Consider the following 22,664-nt stretch of genomic DNA (forward strand, 5'->3'; position numbering starts at 1 on the left):
TAGACCGGATTTTACTGTAGCTGCACTGGCAGGGACTACACAGTAGAGCGCCTAGGGCAAAACAATCATGCTAAATCGGACATTGTTAGATTTTTTTCAGTAGTTGCACTGCCAAGGACAGAAACGTTAAGCGCCTAGGGCAAACTAATCATGAAAAACCCATTGTTAATATTGTTAATATTCCTGTTCTGTTAAAAATAAATGTTTACATGTTTAAAACACTTACTGACTGATCCTTCCCCTGATTCTGTGTCCTGGTTAACGCCTGGGGACGGTTGGTAGGGGATCTCTGTAAGGGTGATGAAGAGCTCCTGGCTGTCGGGGAAATCAGCTGTCGACTGCCTCGTCCTCCTCATCTCCTTCCTCATCTTCCCCGTCCGCTAACATGTCCGAGGAACCGGCCGTGGACAATATCCCATCCTCAGAGTCCACGGTCAGTGGTGGGGTAGTGGTGGCGGCCGCACCAAGGATGGAATGCAGTGCCTCGTAGAAACGGGATGTCTGGGGCTGGGATCCGGAGCGTCCGTTTGCCTCTTTGGTCTTCTGGTAGCCTTGTCTCAGCTCCTTGATTTTCACGCGGCACTGCGTTGCATCCCGGCTGTATCCTCTCTCTGCCATGGCTTTAGAGATCTTCTCATAGATCTTTGCGTTCCGTCTTTTGGAGCGCAGCTCGGAAAGCACGGACTCATCGCCCCACACAGCGATGAGATCCAAGACTTCCCGATCAGTCCATGCTAGGGCCCTCTTTCTATTCTGAGATTGCACGGCCATCTCTGCTGGAGAGCTCTGCATCGTTGCCAGTGCTGCTGAGCTCGCCACGATGTCCAAACAGGAAATGAGATTCAAACTGCCTAGACAGGAAAAGGAATTCAAATTTTCCCGGGGCTTTTCCTGTGTGGCTGGTCAGAGCATCCGAGCTCGGACTGCTGTCCAGAGCGTCAACAGAGTGGTGCACTGTGGGATAGCTCCCGGAGCTATTACCGTCGATTTCCATCCACACCTAGCCTAATTTGACATGGCCATGTCGAATTTAGCGCTACTCCCCTCGTTGGGGAGGAGTACAGAAGTCGAATTTAAGAGACCTCTATGTCGAACTAAATAGCTTCGTGGTGTGGACGGGTGCAGAGTTAATCCGATGTAACGGTGCTAAATTCGACATAAACTCCTAGTGTAGACCAGGCCTTAGCCAAATTTTAAAGTGTCTGTTTTTTATTTAAAAAAAGAAAATCCCACTCAATAGTGGTGAAGAGACCGATGTTTGCTTACTTGACACAAATAAATAGGGCAGTATTACTAGTCTTGCCAGCATTTTACACTGAAACCTCGTTAGTTAGGGTGACTAGCCTTGCACTTGCCCGAAAACTAAACTACTTTTCAGTCAGCATTTGCAGTAACCATTTCAAGCAATAATAAAAATTAATCATCTCGTATCAAGGTAATTTAATAAATACAAGGCTTTAAAGCTGCTGTGGCCCTTAATTTTTTTTATTATTATTTCCTTATGAGAACTAGTTCTCATATTAGGCCCCTTCTAATATCGTCTACCATGCAACAAATCCGTCTGCTCCCTAGTTGTTAACCCTGATATCAGTCATCAAAGTAATCAGCCAAAAAACCCCCATACAAATGAGGTGCCATAGGACAACCAATAATGGGCAAGCTTTTGTGGTTAGTTTACTGGTGAAGAGGAAAAATTACTGATTCTTTTGGTCCTATTTGTGAGAGAAATAAAAACTCTCCTAGTGCTTAAAATAGGTTTTCTAAAGTTGGTGAGGAAATAAAATCGTAGCAAATGAAATGAATAGAGCTTTTGATTCTTATGTTTTCAGTGTGCAGTACTTAATTTGGCATACTGAGTAAAACCGAACATAGCATGCAAAATGTATGTCAGCATTAAACTGCTTATCATGGACTTAATTTAAAATGAAATTTCTAGGAAACTATTTAAAATCTCTTTTGAAGGGTGATTATTAAATTTCTCTCAAGGGTATAAAACCTGCACCTCATGAATGCCCTTCATGGAAGAGAGATTCTGCTCACTTTCAAGGAATAACTTTTATTTTATAGAATAGGGTTTTTTAATTAAGATGACAACTTTTTTGAGGTAAATTGAATTTTTTTCTGCATAGTGAACTATTCAATTTAGTTAAAAATATGCGTTAGTGAAGAATTCAAATTAGCTGTAGTTGATATTTTGTAGTGTGTTCTGTCGGAACATTAAACTGTATTGCATATAAGTTGCTTTACACTGAGTTATTTTACAAGACAGTTAAACTGCTGTTCTCCCTTATGGATGATCACCAAACATTTAAATGATGCAGTTACTTAACTACAATATCTCCCACAAGTCATCTTACTACTTGTAAGGAGCATATCTAAAGATTTATTGATCAAATTCTGTTAAGAGTTTCACGTTAGAAGACACATGTGGTGAATCTATGTCATCTTAATCTATAGCTATCAAATATCTTCAGCCTGTGGGAATGTCTGCACTTGAAGCTGAGGTGTGATTCCCAGCTCAAGGAGACGCAACTTGTGCTAGCTTCATCAAGCAAGCATGCTAATAATAGTTGTGCAGATGCAATAGCATGGGCAACAGCTCAGGCTGGGCACCTGAATATGTACCCACTGGGTATGTACTGGTTAGCCCCTCACACTGCTGCCCACTGCCTGACTACCTTGGATGTGCTACTGTGGCTACACTACTATTTTTAGCATGCTAGTTTGATGAGAACTGTCATAAGTGTCTCAAGCTGGGATTTGCATGCTGAATCCTATAAATCATCTTAATAAGCAGCTCTCCAGATTATCTAAAATGATTGTCTTAAAATGAAAATTAATGAAGTGGGGCGGTATGTGTTATTCTGTGTTGGGTATATAACGAAAAATACATGGGTCGCAGTATTTCCACCCTTACGTGTGCACTGCTGCTGGCGGTGGTGCTGCCTTCAGAGCTGGGTGGCCAGAAAGTGGTGGCTGCTGGCTGGGAGCCCAGCTCTGAAGGCAGTGCCACCTCCAGCAGCAGTGCACAAGTAAGGATGGCATAATATGGTATTACCACACTTACTTGTGCGCTGCTGCTGGAGGGGTGCTGGGTGCCTAGCCAGCAGCTGCTACTCTCTGGACGCCCAGCTCTGTAGGCAGCGCAGAAGTAAGGGTTGCAGTACGATCCCCCTACAATAACCTCATGACCCCCCATTTGGGTTGCGACCCCCAGTTTGAGAAACACTGGTCTCCCCTGTGAAATCTGTATAGTATAAGGTAAAAGTACACAAGACCAGATTTCACAAGGGAGATGCATTTTTCACGGCCATGAATTTATTAGGGCCTTACTTATCAACACTAATGAAACCTGTCTTTGTCCTAGCCCTGTTAACAAGTACATTTATTGGATTTCTGTGTTTATCCAGGGAAGAAGGGGTAAATGGCAGAAGGTCCTAGTTCTGAGACTATTTAGAGCCACTTAATTCAGTTTTTAAAAAGAAGTAATTATTCTCTAAAACCAGATAAATGGAGCTGATTTCAGCAAGGAACAATAGGGGTCACAGATGGATCCATCAGGCTGGGCGAAGGCTGCTCAGAAAGCCCACTCGAGTTCTGATGGGCTTTGATCCTGTAGTTTAAACATATATGTACCCAGTGTTCTTCCATAGGGGTTGTTCTAGAGTGCAGAGTCAGTTTTCAGTCATTCATTCACTCCCAACCATTTGAGAAGCGTTTATATGAAAACTACTTAGATCCATTCCCCTCCTCCAGAACAATGTTCACTTGAACTAATCCTTCCTTTAATTTCTAAGGATCTGAGGTCTGCTTAGCCCTGTCTCCTGGCTTTAGCATCCTCTTCTAATGCCGTAAAGGGGATAACAGATTTATAAATCCTGTCCAGAAGAGGAGCCGTCTCAGAAGTCCAGAGTTGCATATACTAAAGTTTCCTGCTCTCTATTTAGAGGTACCTCTGATTCTCTTTCTTAGATAAACTTTTCATACGACTTTTTCCTGCAGAGCTGTGGGGTTCTAGCATGATTTTAGGTAAGACTCTGGGGCTCTATGAAGCTTCTGGCCAATAACTGAAGAGGCAGACTTTACAATGTTATACCAGGTAGCCACAAGAAAAGTGATAACTTCCCTCAAATGTCCTTCCCCTAAATGTCGCTCTAAGCTAGAATCTTACATTAAAAAAATAAAATAACAAAAAAACACTATCCTCTTGAATCCATTATCTTGTGGATGACTTCTCCTCTGATGGGAATGAGGAAAAGCAGAGACCTGGGGTAGTGGAATCTACTTCTAGTTCTCTGTATGACTCTGATTACTTTTCATGATGTGTATGGGATTTGAGGCCTCTAGCAGCAAGGTTTCTGGCTAAACTAGCCTGGTTTTTGGCACTTAACATGTTATCTAGCTGTAATAATTGTCAGGAACTTACTTGTCTTATAGTGAGAGAGCACAGAGTGCCAGGGATAAAAGGACAAAGTTCATATTCTTTGTGTGCTTTTTGGGGGAGGGCTAGGTGCTGTCTTAATTTTGAATTTCTTGACCTCCCGATTTTAGGTGTGTGTTTGTTTGTAAAAGTATTCGGTATATGCACTTGAAAAATCAGGCACATTAATTGTACTCATCTAAGCTATTTGGTTAAACCTGTGATCAGAAGGTATCCAGTCCTGGAAAAATTACTAGTTGAAGTTAATTGTAAAGACCTGTTCAGCTTTTCTCAATCACAGCAAGGTATCCCTCTCCTTTTACCAAGAAGTTATGTGAAATATGATTCATACACTGATGTATAAAGTACTTTCACCCTCCTCTTAAAACATTTTAACACACTGGCTTTAGTGATTTTATTTACTTTGACAATGGAGCTTACATGTATTGATGAGTAGTAATAAATATCTAGCTGTTAGGAATGTTACTCATTTTTACCTTAGTGGAAAAATGGATAATTTGAATGAATCCAAGAGGTGAGAGATTCTGTGCTGCTAGTTTTAACTGCAGCATAGAACTTGCAGTCCAGAGAGAATGGGATTTAGGGCTTGGCTACACTTGCAGATGTAGAGCGCTGGGAGTTAAACCAGCCTTCCGCGACTGCAGAAGGGAAAACACTGCCGTTTGTTTACACTGTCAGCTGCAAGTGCACTGAAGTGGCCACATTAGCAGCTCTTGCAACGCCACAAAGAGCAGTGCATTGTGGTAGCTATCCCAGTGTGCAAGTGGCTGCAAGGTGCTTTTCAAATGGGGGTGAGGGGGTGAGACAGGGAGTGTGTTGTGTGTATGTGGGGGGAGAGACAGTGTGTTTTGGGGGGCTGAGAGCATGTCAGCATGCTGTCTTGTAAGTTCAGACAGCAGCAGACTCCCCCTTATGCTCCCCTCCCCCACACTCACAACAGCAGCATTCCATACTAATGGTTTGCTTTGTCCCGGAGCAGATAAGCATGCCGGCTGTCAGAAACAGAGCTTTGAAAGGGGATATCCGCATGCCTGCAGCCGATTTCAAAACAATGAGAAGAGTGGCCACTTGACGTCAGGGGATTATGGGATGTTTCCGAAGGCCAACCACAGCATGGTAATGCAACACGTCGTCCACACTAACACCCAGGCATTTCAGCCGGGGTGCAGCAAGCTTTATGCTTCTCGTGGAGGTGGATTACTAGGAGCGCTCTAGCTGCAGAGTCCAGGCGCTCTACATGCCTTGCCAGTGTGGACACCTCAGGAGTTAGGGCTCCCGGGGCTGCTTTAATGCGCTCTAACTTGCAAGTGTAGCCAAGCTCTAAGGGGGCCTCAAGCCACCTTTGTGCCCACCCAGTTCAGGATTGCTATGTGAGCAAAACAGCCCTCATGTAACTTGTACATTCTTGACAGGCTGCCTAAGCTATATCAACCTGTTTCCGGTTGCTCATGGTACGGGCAGCAGTGCTACTCAGTCCCAGTGCTGCAGCCCTGCCACCAACATGCTGTCTTCAGTTTCTACCCCAAGTGAATTCTCTCCAGTTGGATCAGGATTTTTCAGAGCCCATTTATGCTCCTGCAGCCTCTTGACTTAGTGGACAGGGGTGAAAGAGGGTGTAAGACTCTTGGCCAAGCTGTCTAATTGTTTGAACAAGGTATGTCTCTCCTAGCAAAACAGTACTAGGCTCATAGCCTAAACTCTTTAATATGTGATATTGACATATTGTTCTTTCAGTAGTTGTGTGTGGTGTTTTCTAAAAAAAAAAAAAAAAAAAAAATCCCTCATGTAACTATAGAAGTTGTTGTCACCCATGTGAAGTCTAATCCTTTTTTGTACTCTATGTTGGCCTCAGTGTCTTGGGATGGTGACTTCCACAGGCTGAATATACATTGTTTCTTTTTAAAAAAAACAAACAACCTTTTCAGTTTTAAATGTCTTTACATTGGATGCTAACTTGTATTTGAAAAGGGTAAATAGAAACTCCCAACTTACCTTCTGTATGCCATTCATTGTTATATACTTTTGCCATGTTCTCTCTTTTAGCTCCTCCCTAAACTTAACGGTCCCGGTGTTTTCAGTGTCTCGTATGTCAGTCTTTCCATATATCTAATCCTTTGTCACTAATATTTGGTCCCCTTCTACTTGTGTTATATCTACTTTGAGGCAGGGTGATCAGAGCTAATCATGGTATTAAAGATGAGGTCCATTTACTTATATGATAGTATAACATTTTTAGTATCATTTTTCTATCCCGTTCTTTTATAATTTTATCCTCTTGCTTACTTATTTGACCAGTGGTGCATATTGCACTATCCACAGTAATGTCCAGAGGTAAAATCTTGACCCCATTAAATCAGTGAGTGTTTTGTTGTGGACTTCAGTGAAGCCAGGATTTTATCCTGGTTTTTTCCCCCCTGAGTGATCACAGTTAACTTGCAACCCAACAATGTGCATGAGTACTTAATTTTTTTTCCTTCCAGTATGTATTACCTAGTGTTTAGTAAGACTGAATTTCATCTCCTAATAATGACCATTCACCATTCAAGCGGCTTGCACACCCCTGGAAAGGAGACACACACCACTGCATGGAAGGGACTCTTGTCCGGAAGTGTGTGAGCTGCTTGCATACAGTAGTGCAACCAGGGACAGCTGCCAATGAATTTGGTGCCCGCCCCAGTGGGCAGGACGGTACAGCCACACTGGAGTAGCTGCCCACGCGAGGCTCTGGCTCCTGTGAGTAGTGGCCCAACATGCTGCTGCTTTTGCCACTAAGGTTCCCGGTAGAGCCCTGCAGCTCCGCGGATATCCAATTTATATCTGTGGATAAAAATTTGTATCTACAGAGGGCTCTACCCATGAATAGTTAGTTTCCCTAATAGATTTTTAGAAGGAACTTTGTTGGAGGCATTTTAAAACCACAAATAAATTGTATCAACCACTTCTCCTTTATCCATTGTTTTATTGACCTTCTCAAAAAATTCCAGTAGACTAATTTGTAAACCCTTCAGAAGAACGGTTTGTGTGTGTCCTGGGGCTTATAGGTGCTACTGCAGTACAGATACTAATAATGGATTTGAGAGGCACAATTTTCTTTATCTCTGTTTGATCACATGTTGATCCTGGTGTTCTATAACTCTGTTTCTACCAATTTACTTGGCACTTTTTGGAAAGGGGGACAATATGTAAGAATGAGGACTAAATGCCTATCAAATAATAGTTTTTTTAAAAAAAAAGGAAGTCATTATTGGAGTTAAAAATAGAAAAAGTCATCAAAAATTGCAGTTCTTTTACAGCATTATTATTTATGAATCCAGCATCTCACAGAACAGTAGAGATGTGTACCATGCTCCAAAGAGCTCACTGTTGAAGGTCCCGATCCTGCAAAGACTTGTGCAGGGGGGAACTTCACGTAGGTAGATGAGTGGTCCCCCCGCTAAGTTAAATGAGCCTATTCATGTGCATAAAATTAAGCACATGTAAATTTTTGCAGGACCACAGCCTAAATAGGTAATGTGAGAGAAGGATCAAAACACAAACTATTTTGACGTGATGATAGGCATAAGTCTTGTCAATTTCTTGACTTTATTTCAATATAACTGACTTAATTCCTTTTTCCCATGTGTGCGAGTGCCTCAAAATGTGTACTCCATCAGCCTTGCTGCCTGTTGTTGTTCCTCCTAAATACAGAAAGTCCTCCTTTAAAACAGAGATGTAGGGCTGAGTATGACAGACAAACAAAAAGAACAAATAGCCAAGTAGCAGGTGTTGGTGTTCAAAGGTAGGATCCTGTTTCCTGGATATGGGACCAGTAGTCTTCATGGACAGTCTTGTCATCTTGCCATCCCTCAACATGAACTTTGACTGAACAGTTTATTTGTTTTATTACATGTTTAAAGTTTCAGTCTGAAATGTATGTTTACCCTAATGTGCTAAACTCCTAGAAAAAGGGACTTGTAATGCAAACTGTGGAATAATCTGAATGATGCCATTGATATAAAGTATCTGATCATGAGTCCTTATTTCTATAAAGCAGTGTTTCCCAAACTTGGGACGCCGCTTGTGTAGGGAAAGCCCCTGGCGGGCTGGGCTGGTTTGTTTACCTGCCCCATCCGCAGGTTCGGCCAATCGCGGCTCCCACTGGCCGCGGTTCACTGCTCCAGGCCAATGGGAGCTGCTGGAAGCAGCGGCCAGTACGTTCCTCGGCCCGCGCCCCTTCCAGCAGTTTGGGAAATACTGCCATAAAGAATAGATTGCTATACTTTGCAGGTGTTCAGCTACGTGCTTTTGTCTGGCATTTAGCTTAGTAATAGTGATAGTTTGGCTCAGTAACAAATAGTTGCCTAATAAGAGTTGTAGTAGTCCAGATACATGCCGGGCTCGTGGGACCCCTACAACGAGCCGGTACTGAGAGCATGTGGAGTCGGGCGACACTACGCCCGGCTCATGAGACAGCTCATGGTGTCCGGCACCATCAGGTGGTCCAGAGACATCTATACGGAACACATCACGGGACACCATCAATACTACGTTGAGTACTCAAGAACACCAACCAGGGAAATAACCCTCTTCCTTCCCTGATGAGCCAAAGGATGCACCCCACCCATGTACTTATTCGCAACACTGATACTGACTTGGACTTTTTATACATTCCATGGGTGGCATACCCGAGCCCACTTATCCACTGACACTTTAAAAAACCCCGCTCCCCAATCTGGGTCTATGCTGGTTATGTGATATGTAATCCCTCATAACTCAAGACGGACCCCAGATGTACAGTACCTTCCCTCTTAACTTGTGTATATTTAATTTTAAACATTAACTTTAATAAAAATTTTAAATCTTTCCTACTAGTCTAGTTGCAGATAGTGAGTGAAAACACTACAGCATCCACAGTTCTGCTCATTTTGCATTTTTTTTTAAAGATACGATTTCATTAGACCCTTTTTTTTGTCAGACACCTTGTCTCTGCGTTGTGCATCAGCATAGAAGTGTACAGCATGTGACGTAAAGATTAACAGGATTTTCCACTTTTACCATTATTACCAGTTTAGAGAGAGTTTTCAGAACCAGAGGTCCATACTTAATTGCATACCTACATTTGTATGTATGGCTATGTCTACACAACCGCGTAAGTTGACCTACGCTACGCAACTCCAGCTACGTGAATAATACGTGTAGCTGGAGTCGACATACCATAGGTTGAGTTACCATGGGGTCTACACCGCGGGGGGGTCGATGGGAGAAAATCTCCTGTTGACTTATCTTACTCTTCTCATTGGAGGTGGAGTACAGGGGTTGACTGGAAAGCGATCTGCAGTCGATTTGGCGGGTCTTTATTAGACCCACTAAATCGACCGCCAGTGGATTGATTTTAGAGCATCAATCCCTGCCATAGTGTAGACCTGCCCTGAAATTACTACAAATCATGGATGGCATTTGCACATAGCTAGGTAGGTGCCTCAAAAAACATGTGGGTCTGCGACTACCTATCTTTGATCCACTGTTACAGTAATTATTCACAAAAATGTAGGTGCACAATTTTATACATATTTTTGTGCCATTTTATACTTCCTGTTTTGAGAACTTGGCTCTCAGGGGAATGTTACTCTTTGATATTTCACTTTTACTCCATTGAGATAAAGAAAATATTTTAAATGATTAGCATATATTAAATAACATGCAAATATGAAGAATTTATATACAGATCTATAATTTAAGGAACTAAAACTGTTCTCTTTAATACAATGCATCTGAAGAAGTGAAGTTTTTTTACCTATGAAAGCTTATGCCCAAATAAATCTGTTAGTCTTTAAGGTGCCACCGGACTCCTTGTTGCTCTTTAATATAGTAATCTCAGTTATAACTTTCTGTTTCAGCAATTTTAAAGATTAAAACTTTAAAAACATTCTATTTCAGCCTCAGAAAAAGAAACAAAAAGACCCGAAGGTATGGAGTTTTGGACACCAACATAGAAAATATGGAGTTGACGCCATTAGAACAAGATGATGATGATGATGATACAACATTGTTTGATGCCAATCATCCTCGAAGGTTAGTGTTTAGAAGTTCAATGTACTTTTATAGGAGTGGAGGAATGATGATGGTCAAGCAACTTCACTACATGTTCAAAAGCACAGCACGCATTGTACGTACTAATTTTCAGATGAAGTAGTTAGGCCCGGAGCATCACGCTTATTCGACAAAGGGACAAATTACAATTTTACATGGGGTCAGTGGCTTTTACATGTGGTTACTTTATCTGGACTCTCCGTTTATATTCTGAAAATCTGAAAGTCTGGTGGGCCACGTAAATGCAATAAATGTGAGCCTAAATTTAGGGACTCTTTAAAGTGGCTTAGTTTTCAGAAGTTGTGTACATCCACAATCTTGGCTTCAATGTGAGTTGGAGATGCTAAACACAGGCACTTCAATCTACATATAGGAACCTAACTGCTTCTAATTCAGACTTCACTGGGGTAGATAGCAGGGGAAACTGGCATAATTATTAAAAATCTAACTTAGTGGCACATACACCCAAAGGCAACAATCTTCCTCACTTCTACGTAGAAAAAATGTGTGGTTCGCAATTCTGTGCCTAAATCCAGTGCTTGGGGTTATGTGAAGATTTTATTTTCTCTCTTGTAGCTAGAGATAGGGAAGGTACTTTAATAGGCTTTCCAATAAATGCCAACGAGGTGGCATGATTTAAATTTTTTCAAGTGTACAAGGAGTCTAAGCTGCGCTTAGATACAAATACCCATTCTTGGCATCTGCGGCTGTAAAGTTACTTTGTACTCCTGTAAATGAGTCTTGTGTAAAGCAAGGAGGAATCTGAAATGCTTTCAAGTTCTGCTTCATGAAGAGATTAAATGTTATCTTATATGCCGAGAAGTAGAGTATCTGATCTAAAAGAAATGTGTAGCTGGTGCAGGACAGCTTAAAATACTAAGCTCAACATATAAAAAAGAACTGTGTAAGCTCAAAAACTTCTCTCCCACCAACAGAAGTAGGTCCAATAAAAAGATATTACCTTGTCTCTCACCCACCTTGTCTATCACATAGTGGTGAGGCAGAGTAATGTTTGTCGAACGTAATGCTGTAGACCACTCCAATCTGTCACATGCAGGAATTACCTTTGGAAAACAAAAGTACAGATACACATCTATTTCCTGTATATATTTTTCTTTGTTTTGGCATGACTGTCTAATTTTTTTCCTCTTAGAAATCTTTTGCAGATTATATTAGATTTTGACACTGCAGTGTATGTATCAAATGTTCTCACTATCACACTTTCTACCTTTGTAGGTCATTGTCTAAACTTAATTCACGTTCTACAAATATGCCAAAAATCAAATCCATAGCTTGAAGCTTACTGTGCACTAAGAGAAACCATCTTCTGTGCCCTATTTTTTTAAAACCTTTACTTTTCTTGTCTTTTTGGTAGTTATTAGGTTGGTTTCAAAGTCATTGTAACTATTCAATATTTGTTTTTTTTTTTTTATTTTGGTGCTTAGAATTTAGAAAGGCCTCTATTTTTATGACTGTTCCATATATTTTTCTATCTTTATGGATCAAATTGCCCAATGTTAACACTTAGACCGTAAGTCTTCTAAACCAGTATGTTTATATTTAGTATATTATTCCATTCATATGAGAGCTAATCAATTTAATACTACTGTATCTAATTTTGCATAGTATTCCTGTCATTTCATTCTAGACTTAGACATTTCTGAGATTGCTCACATCCTATAATTCGGTGGTCTTCAGCAAAGCATCTTCATTAAAAACAGTTAAATTGCCACAGATCCTCTTAGCTATGCAACCTGTCATGAAGTACCTAAATCTAAGTGCAAAGCAGATTGCAGTATCTGCAGTAGAGCAGTGTATCTTTCTCCCTTGACAGAATAAATGAGGAGGAAACGGAGAAGAGAACTGCTGACACAAGTGTGTTGGAAAATCAAGGCTGCCTTCATTTCTCCATTTTGCCAGCCAAAAAGGTGTGATGTAAAGGATGTATATGGGCGTCCTTAGCAGCCTGAGAGCTAAATATATTGCTGTACAGTGCAAAAACCAAAGGGACAGATTTGACAGTTGATTAAATCTGAATGGGATTGTACTAAATATCTAGTCAGTTTTAATGAGATGTTCAGTACTGTAAATCATATTTGTTCCCCTTCAAAATATACCTCTGGAACTTAGGTTGCCAGGGCAGTGGCTAGAAGCTGGAACCTTCCTTCCAACAGTTCAGAGATAATAAACTATTAAATTCATAAAATAAATAATTAAAATTGCTCATTTGAAAAACGTTTTGTTGTCTTTAGAATGACAGCTGTTACCCACATTTAATTTATCTGCTTATACAGCTATATATTCTGGCAGCTATTAATGTAAATAAGTAACACAATGGGGAACATATCTTGCTGCTGAAGATTTTAATAAGATGCTTCAACCACAAAATAGAACCAGCTATTTTGTTCTGAATCTAAGAAAACTAAAGAAAATAGTGGTGGTTATGGGAACCATCCATATCATGAATCTGAAAGTAAGAATTGTCCCTTGATGCAGTTGTTTGATACAAAGAGACTATTCATTGTAAAATTCACACCACTACTTTGAGGTGGCATTTTTATAAGAAAATTTAACAAAATGTGACTTCTCCATGGTAAAACAATGATTATAGCACCATACTAGCAATGCAATGGAAACTGTTAGACACTTAGAAATCAGTTATATACTTCACAGTCTGAAGTGCTTTAGGTGCCACAGTGATTGGAACAGTATCAGAACCTAGATAGAAAAGCATTTTTAAAAATCTGTGTTACTAATGATGTCCTTGCAGAGCCCAAAGCAAAATTTCTTTTCAGTTTTGTCTGTCTTCAGTCTTTATTCAGTCTTTTTTTTTTTTTTTTAAATACTCTTATTCTTACATGGATTAAGGGATTTTTGACCCATCCTTTACTTGCTGTATTATATACCAGCAAGGTGGTGATATCATGCTCATGCTCTGTTTTGCAATCACAGGTGCTTGCTTCCATTTTTGTAAGAGGAGACTGCAGCTTACTGTCTGTTCTGTAGAGTTGCTATACTCCACAAGGCTGAAACCTCAAGAGCTTACTAGGTTGCAGAGTCTGAGTTCTACAAGAATAGTGATTTGAGACAGAGTAACTCTGGACAACCTAACCAAACTTAAGTTAACATAGAGCAGTGATACTCAGACCTAAGAGCCAAATTAGCTTTCAACCTTACCCAAAAGAGCCACCGTAGTGTGAATTGTTTCATTTACTATATCTGTCTATATATTATTCTTACAGCACAATGACTGACCAAGTATTATTATTTTATCAACTATCCTTGGTTAATAACATAGTAAAAACATCCCAATTGGTTAATAATTAAATCACAGATTGTTTTAATATCATGTGTCTTTTGCATTTTTTTTCAGCACATTAAAGAGCCACTTGCGGCTCACGAGCCTCAGTCTGAGTATCACTTACCTAGAGTTTCAGTTAACCAATTTAGAAAATCATAGTTGTACTATGTACACAACACAGACATAGCATTAATAATATCTCCGAAAGAGAATAGCCTGCTAAACATTCATATTTAAGGTAAAAGTGTTGCAGAGAACTGAACTTGTTCTTTTATGTGTCTTGCAAAGGAAAGAGCTACAAAGTCCTAATTCATTATTCAAGTGCCTTGAGCCACCATCTCAGGATGAAAAGCTAGGGCAAGTGGCTTCCAGGGTCTTCCAATGTCATCCAGTCAATAATATAAGAAAAGATTAATCTTGAAAATCTACGTTACTCAGAGGTTTGCTACATTCTCTCATATTGCACAATTTATTTAACCTAGTAGAGAAACTCTCAACCTTTGCAAGAGGTTGATTCAGCAGCTTATTAGGACCCCTCTTTCTCCCCTTCCTTCTCCCCCCCATCCCCCCTTTTTTTTGTCTTGCAATGTTTTCCTACATCATTTGTTCAGGTAAACCATTTGAGTTATCTGTATAGAGTAAAATTTCAAATAGTTGCTGCTAAATTAACATTGCCATTTACACACAGCATTTTACTGAGTATTGCTGCTCAGTGGCATTGTTTGGAGGGTTAGTGCAGAAATTTGAAACCTGGGTGTAGGATACTTAAAAAGTGCATCTTCATGATTAGGAGCATGTTGACTCTGGTTAGACTTTTGGTAGGTTCGTGGCAAGCACTGGTGTAATTAATTAAATCTTTTGAAACTCATCACTTTTCAAACAGTATGTTTTAATGATTATCAGGATCTGTATTATTCTTAAAGGAATGACAGGTAAGGATTTAAAGGCCTAGAGAGTTGATTTAGGGAGGGAGGAGAATCTTGCAGATGCCTGTACAGAAGGCACCTGGTGCATCTGAACATCTGGCTTACTGATGTAATTTTACTTCCAATGTTTTTTTTAATCATTGGTGCTGCTGATGTGCACAAAATCTTTATCATAGAGATCTGCTGCAACTCCAACCTCGATTGTACAGGAAAACTTTTTTTTTTTTAAATGGATAAACCCTTTTCTGTTCTACAGACTGATTCATTTATTTTTTTATTGTTTAGATAAAAACAAATTGCCACATGCTACAGTGAAATTAAAATTGTAACACACAAGAAAATTTCATATTTAAGGATAATTCTCTGGCTATAATGTATGTAGGGTGTACTTCAGTATTGCAAGAATCTAGTGACTGACATATGATTTCATTTTGTATAGCATCTGTTAACTATCCAAAAACAAATTGGAGTTAAGTAGTTGCCTAATTTAAAATAAAAAAATGGGCATGAACAAGAGAAATAAGAAAGAATAACTTTTTGAAAATAAATGGTGTTCCTGAGGCTAAGATTGCCTACAGGTTTTTCTAGCTGGGAGGAGCTACAAAGGTTTAGGTGCTTGCACTATGTCAAGTTTGTGTGAAATAACTGTGGGGAGGCTGGTGCTAGGTAGAAGGGGGACTAAAGAAAAGGTATGTGAGGTAGGCTGGAGTTTGTCCATTGAGGGCTTTATGAACAAGGAGGGCAATTTGGAACTGTGTCCTGAAACAAATGATTGAGCCAGTAGAGTTAGTTGAGGTTGATTTGGAACTGCAATTTGACATACATATAAGTAGCCAGCCAGCAGTACTGAAAACTGAAACCATGTTCCCGATAACAATCAGTTGTGGGATACTTTGATAGCTGTAGACAAATGTCATGGAGAAATAGGTGTTTTTATCTTATTTTACAGAACATATAAAATACAAAGCTGTAAATTGCTCCTTCAGAAAGACTTGCCACACTGGTTCTCTAAAATAACAGAACACAGTGTAAAACAAACACCTGACAACTTGTGTTAGAGAATACTTGTTGTCATTCATATTACTTACAAAAGTCCCAGAGGTTAGAATATAGCCCTCAGAGTATCCTCATCAACAAGATTTACAAGAGCAAGCATCTGCTTTGTGCAGCTGAAACTTCCTGATGTGAGCTAGCCATGAAGTTTACTGCTGAAGTTGTGAATCCAAAACAAAAAAAAAGTCTTTGTTACTTAGGCCTGGTCTACACTAGGAGTTTATGTCGAATTTAGCACCCGTTACATCGAATTAACTCTGCACCCGTCCACACCACGAAGCTATTTAGTTCGACATAGAGGTCTCTTAAATTCGACTTCTGTACTCCTCCCCAACGAGGGGAGTAGCGCTAAATTCGACATGGCCATGTCGAATTAGGCTAGGTGTGGATGGAAATCGACGGTAATAGCTCCGGGAGCTATCCCACAGTGCACCACTCTGTTGACGCTCTGGACAGCAGTCCGAGCTCGGATGCTCTGACCAGCCACACAGGAAAAGCCCTGGGAAAATTTGAATTCCTTTTCCTGTCTGGGCAGTTTGAATCTCATTTCCTGTTTGGACATCGTGGCGAGCTCAGCAGCACTGGCAACGATGCAGAGCTCTCCAGCAGAGATGGCCATGCAATCTCAGAATAGAAAGAGGGCCCCAGCATGGACTGATCGGGAAGTCTTGGATCTGATCGCTGTGTGGGGCGATGAGTCCGTGCTTTCCGAGCTGCGATCGAAAAGACGGAATGCAAAGATCTACGAGAAGATCTCTAAAACCATGGCAGAGAGAGGATACAGCCGGGATGCAACGCAGTGCCGCGTGAAAATCAAGGAGCTGAGACAAGGCTACCAGAAGACCAAAGAGGCAAACGGACGCTCCGGATCCCAGCCCCAGACATCCCGTTTCTACGAGGCACTGCATTCCATCCTAGGTGCGGCCGCCACCACTACCCCACCACTGACCGTGGACTCTGAGGATGGGATATTGTCGACGGCCGCTTCCTTGGACATGTTAGCGGACGGGGAAAATGAGGAAGGAGATGAGGAGGACGAGGCAGTCGACAGCGCTTACAACGCTGATTTCCCCGACAGCCAGGATCTCTTCATCACCCTTACAGAGATCCCCTACCAACCGTCCCCAGGCGTTAACCCGGACACAGAATCAGGGGAAGGATCAGTCAGTAAGTGTTTTAAACATGTAAACATTTATTTTTAACAGAACAGGAATATTAACAATGGGTTTTTCATGATTAGTTTGCCCTAGACGCTTAACGTTTCAGTCCTTGGCAGTGCAACTACTGAAAAAAAATCTAACAATGTCCGGTTTAGCATGATTGTTCTGCCCTAGGCGCTCTACTGTTTAGTCCCTGCCAGTGCAGCTACAGTAAAATCCGGTCTATATGTCCGGGGATAGAGCAGAAATCCTCCTGGGACATCTCCACGAAGCTCTCCTGGAGGTAATTGGAAAGCCTTTGCATCAGGTTCCTGGGGAGAGCGGCCTTATTGGGTCCTCCGTGGTACGAAACGTTTCCGCGCCAGGAGACAAGCAAGTACTCCGGGATCATTGCCTTGCAGAGCATGGCGGCATACGGCCCTGGTCTTTGCATGCTTTCCTGAAGCATCCTTTCTTTCTCCGTCTCTGAAATCCTCATCAGAGTGATGTCGCTCATGGTGACCTGCTTTGAATTAGGTAGGGGAATGTTAGTATTGGGACTGCTTGCCTGTTCCTTTACAGAACTGTAACCGGCGGTTTACAGCCACGTGGTGGAGGCGGGAGAGGGGCAGCATACAGGGATCTTTCCCTGGGACAGCCGCGAGGGGGTGGGACAGGGGCAGAGTTCATGCTTGCCGGATTGCTGGCAGCAGGAACTGGCCAACGCTAGGAGCATTGCTTTGAACGTGAAAGGAGGCCAGTGCTATTATAAAAGTTTTAAGCAGCCACAAGTCTACGGCTTACCATGTCGGCCTGCTACACAAATTCCGATGTCCTGCCCCGCTTCTCTGATCTGCACTGCAAGACCCCAGGCACTGAATGCGAAGGCCGAAAATTCGACCTTGTCCTGAGTGCGCATGTGATAGGTGCTGTGCATGGTCTTGTTCACAGAGAAAGACTATGTTCTTTGTTCACAACTAAATTTATCTTTCTGAGGAATTCACTCCCTTTTTCCCATCCCACAGCTGCGACTGTCTCCCAACTAGCCTGGCATCACACTCCCAGAGGCTAGCGCAGATTAGGCGTAGGAAGAAGAGGACACGGGAGGACATGTTCTCGGAACTTATGGGCTGCTCCCGAGCCCAGGCAGCCCAGCAGACCCAGTGGAGGGAGAACTTGTCCCAAATGCACCGATCACACATGGAACGGGAGGAGAGGTGGCGGCAGGAAGACCAGCAGGCGACTCAAACGCTGCTTGGACTAATGAGGGAGCAAACGGACACGCTCCGGCGCCTTGTGGATGTTCTGCAGGACCGGAGGCAGGAGGACAGAGCTCCGCTGCAATCTATCTCTAACCGCCCTCCCCCGCCACCAAGTCCCATCCCCCCCTCACCCAAAGTCCCAAGAAGGAGGGGCGGCAGAGTCCATGAAAACTCTCACTCCACCCCTGCAGACTGCTCAAGTACCAGAAGGCTCTCATTCCCCAAAATTTGATAAGTCCTTTCCTTCCCGCCTCACCCAAGCCCCCGTCCCAGTTTCATCCCCCAGTTTCATGTGTAGTTGCTAATAAAAAATACGTTTCTGTTAATTACTGTTTCCATCATGTTCTTTTAGAGGAGAGTCTGTCTGAAGGGGGGGAAGGAGGTTGGTAATTGGACAGGACAGTCACCTTTACCAGGGTACAGAGGCGGGGGCAGGTTCAGCAGCAGGGCACACACACATTGCAGTCACTAGTTACCCTGGTCAGTCTGGGAGGTGGTTTTCATGTTCTGTGTGTGGGGGGGCTATGTGACTTTGTGGCGGGGGAGGGCGGTTAGAGATCTTATGCAGCGGTCCTTATCCTGGATCACAGAGCCACGCAGCAGGGGATCTGTAACCGTCCTCCCCCTGCCACAAAGTCACATAGCTCCCACACACAGAGTCCCGAACAGGAGGGGTGGCAGGCTCCGTTGAAACAACCAGGCCACCACTGCGGAGCCTGTCATTCCTGGAGTTTACAAGCGTCCTTTGCATCACTACACTACACCCGCTCCCCACCACAGTCTGCGTCCCAGGTTCAACACTTTCCCGCGAAAACAGTAATAAAGAAAACGGTGTTCATTAACAAATTTCAAGTGATTTTATTTTTAAACGTGTGTTGGAAGGGGGGGAACGGGGTGAACGGGGTATGTAACTGGAGAGGATAGTGAACATTTACTGGGTAAAGAAACGGGGGCAGGTTCAGCTTCTCTGTAAACAAACTTAATAGTCACAGGTTACCCTGCTCACTCAGGAACCTAGCTTTCAAAGCCTCTCGGATGCACAGCGCGTCCCGCTGGGCTCTTCTAATCGCACGGCTGTCTGGCTGGGCGTAATCAGCAGCCAGGCTATTTGCCTCAACCTCCCACCCCGCCATAAAGGTCTCCCCCTTGCTCTCACACAGATTGTGGAGCACACAGCAAGCTGCAATAACAATGGGGATATTGGTTTCGCTGAGATCACAGCGAGTCAGTAAGATTCTCCATCTCCCCTTGAGACGTCCAAAAGCACACTCCACCACCATTCTGCACTTGCTCAGCCGGTAGTTGAAGAGTTCTTTTTCAGTGTCCAGGGCGCCAGTATAGGGCTTCATGAGCCAGGGCATTAGCGGGTAGGCTGGGTCCCCGAGGATGACTATAGGCATCTCCACATCCCCAAGAGTTATCTTGTGGTCCGGGAAGTAAATACCTTCCTGCAGCCGTCTAAACAGACCAGAGTTCCTGAAAACACGAGCGTCATGAACCTTGCCCGGCCATCCGACGTTGATGTTTGTAAAACGTCCCCCTATGGTCCACCAGTGCTTGCAGCACCATTGAAAAGTAGCCCTTTCTGTTAATGTACTGGCTGGCCTGGTGGTCCGGTCCCAGGATAGGGATGTGAGTTCCATCTATAGCCCCACCGCAGTTTGGGAATCCCATCGCGGCAAAGCCATCTATGATGACCTCCACGTTTCCCAGGGACACTACCTTTGAGAGCAGTAGCTCAACGATTGCGTTGGCTACTTGCATGACAACAACCCCCACGGTAGCTTTGCCCACGCCAAAGTTGTTCGCGACTGACCAGTAGCTGTCCGGCGTTGCAAGCTTCCAGAGGCCTATGGCCACTCGCTTCTGGACACTCAGGGCTGCTCGCATCCGGGTGTCCTTGCGCTTCAGGGCAGGGGACAGCAACTCACAAAGTTCCAGGAAAGTCCCCTTCCGCATGCAAAAGTTTCGCAGCCACTGTGATTCATCCCAGACCTGCAGCACTATGCGGTCCCACCAGTCCGTGCTTGTTTCCCGGGCCCAGAATCGCCGTTCCACAACATCAACATGACCCATTGCCACCATGATGTCCTCGGCGCGGGGTCCCGTGCTTTGTGACAGGTCTGTGCCACTCTCAGACTTCAGGTCCTCACCGCGCTGCCGTAGCCTCCTCGCCCGATTTCTCAGCATCTGCCTCTGGGAAAGGTGGATGATAAGCTGCGAGGTGTTGACAACGGCCATAACTGCAGCGATGGTCGCAGCGGGCTCCATGCTCGCAGTGCTGTGGCGTCCGCGCTGTCACTGACCAGAAAAGTGCGCGAAGTGATTTCCCGCCGGCGCTTTCAGGGAGGGAGGGCGGGAGTGACGGTTGGATAACGAGTTACCCAAAAGCACCCTCGACACATTTTTTTCCCAGAAGGCATTGGGGGCTCGACCCAGAATTCCAATGGGCTGCAGGGACTGCGGGAACTGTGGGATAGCTGCCCACAGTGCACCGCTTCCAATATCGACGCTTGCCCCGTTAGTGTGGACTCACAAAGTCGAATTACTGTCCTTAGTGTGGACACACACGTTCGACTTTGTAATATCGATTCCACATATTCGATTTAAGTAAAATTGAACTACTCTCGTAGTGTAGACATACCCTTAGAAATAGGTCATTTTAGTAGATCATAAGTAAACATGTTTGGATTGAAAGGAATCAGACTTGGTGTATTTGAATCTTGTGGAAACCCAATATTAGAGTTTAAAAGAAATCAGATTGACAAATCCTTGGTTCTTAAATACAATACATACTGTGCAGTACATACTATAGAATCTTAAGTCTTTAAACTATTCTTTTTGTAAAGATAAACCTAGCATGGAGAAATAATCATACTTCAAAATGCACTATTTCATCATTATACAGTATAACAGATCTAGGGAAGGATATTTTATGTATGATGCAGACTTCTTTTATCAGTATCAGTATTTTATCAGGTTTTTGGACAAGTTTAACTAGTCAGAGCAAAAATATTTTAATTTCTTTTGTTTTTAAAGGTGTTTAAAAATGTATGGGTTTAAAGATTACCACCTCTGTTTCTTCTGTTGCAGATAAGTATGTGCCTTTCATTGAGAGAAATCAACAGAAAGAGGAGGTTATGCAGGAGGAATAAGAAGCCAATATATCAACAGGGTTGGGGGGGTATTTAAATTGTATATATTATGGTATGCTTAGTTTGTTGCAATAAATACTATAACAATTTGTTGTACCTCTTTGTATATACAGAAATACTCTAAATTCAGAGGGGTGTACACTAAAATTCAAAACTATTTGGAAAAGAGATTCCCTTTTAAAACAGGGTATTTTCTGCTTATTTTAATTCCCCTATTTGTGTATATGTATGGTATACTTTTCTATACCAATCTGGAATATGTTCACTTATTTTTGCCAATGTAATATTTTAAGTCTGTATCAACAACATCATCTTATGTATGTGTGAATTTTGTAGTACGGCTAGATTTTCTGTAGTTTAGTTGAGATTCTTTCCCTATCTTGAAAAAGCTCTGTGCCAAACTACTGCCTCTTTTTTGTTTGAAATTTTTAACTAAATGAATGTGAGTTGCTGTACGTAAACATTATTTAAAACTGCCAAGTGCACCAATAAAATGTTTACAATATTCCTAACATTTTGTATGACACTTTATTTATGCAGGTTTTAAAGTTGCCTTTGATAGGATCCTGAGAAATATGGTAATGTTATGGCCATTCTAGTCAACCAGTTATGACTGATAATGGTTCCATTGGCTTCTCTAACAAATGCAGTCACACTGACGTAAAGCTGGTGTATCAGAGTGGAGACTCTGGCTCCAGGGGCCACTTTCTCAGTTAATGTAAATCAGTATAGCTACATTGACATCAGTGAAGCTACTCTGACTTCCACCCGCTGAAGATCTGGTCCTTGGTATTCAAAGCCACCCAACAAAGGTAGAGCAAGAAGCCTTCATTTAAGCCTGTAATCCTTTCTTTAAGATATTCCAAGATAATGGAGTGGCTGATATAGGACTCAGTAAATAAAGAGTTAAAGGAGAGTCATATAACTAATGTCAATCAACATGGGTTTATGGAAAAAAGATCCTGTCAAAGTAAGTTGATGATGTTTTTTCAATGAGATTACAAGTTTGGTTGATAAAGGTAATAGTGTTTATGTAGACCCTTACAGAAATCTAAGTATGTTTGACTTGGTACTTCATTACATTTTGATTAAAAAAAAATTAGAATGATAGAAAATTAATATGGCTCACATTACATGGATTAAAAGATGGCTAACTGATAGGTCTTGAAATGTAATTGTAAACTGGGAATCAGCATAGAAAGGGCCTGTTTCTAGTAGGGTCCCACAGGGATCGGTTCTTGGCGTTAAGCCATTTAAAATTTTTATCAATGACCCGAAGAAAACATAATTATCACTGAAAGTTTGCAGATGACACAGA

The 22,664-nt window shown here is 42.3% G+C and overlaps 1 protein-coding gene across 1 annotated transcript in view; it reads left to right on the top strand.

The window, feature by feature from the left end:
- The window catches only part of FAM174A (family with sequence similarity 174 member A), a 41,257-nt gene extending 19,407 nt beyond the window's left edge, over positions 1-21,850 (top strand). The window contains exons 2-3 of the mRNA XM_065406768.1: positions 10,358-10,492; positions 21,285-21,850. Of these exons, the coding sequence (XP_065262840.1) occupies positions 10,358-10,492; positions 21,285-21,288 (139 nt within the window). The 3' untranslated portion in view covers positions 21,289-21,850. The remainder of the gene's footprint in view (positions 1-10,357; positions 10,493-21,284) is intronic.
- The last annotated feature ends 814 nt before the right edge of the window (positions 21,851-22,664 follow it).

This window comes from Emys orbicularis, chromosome 6 (genome assembly GCF_028017835.1).
Source record: "Emys orbicularis isolate rEmyOrb1 chromosome 6, rEmyOrb1.hap1, whole genome shotgun sequence".
Classification (NCBI taxonomy): Eukaryota; Metazoa; Chordata; order Testudines; family Emydidae; genus Emys; species Emys orbicularis.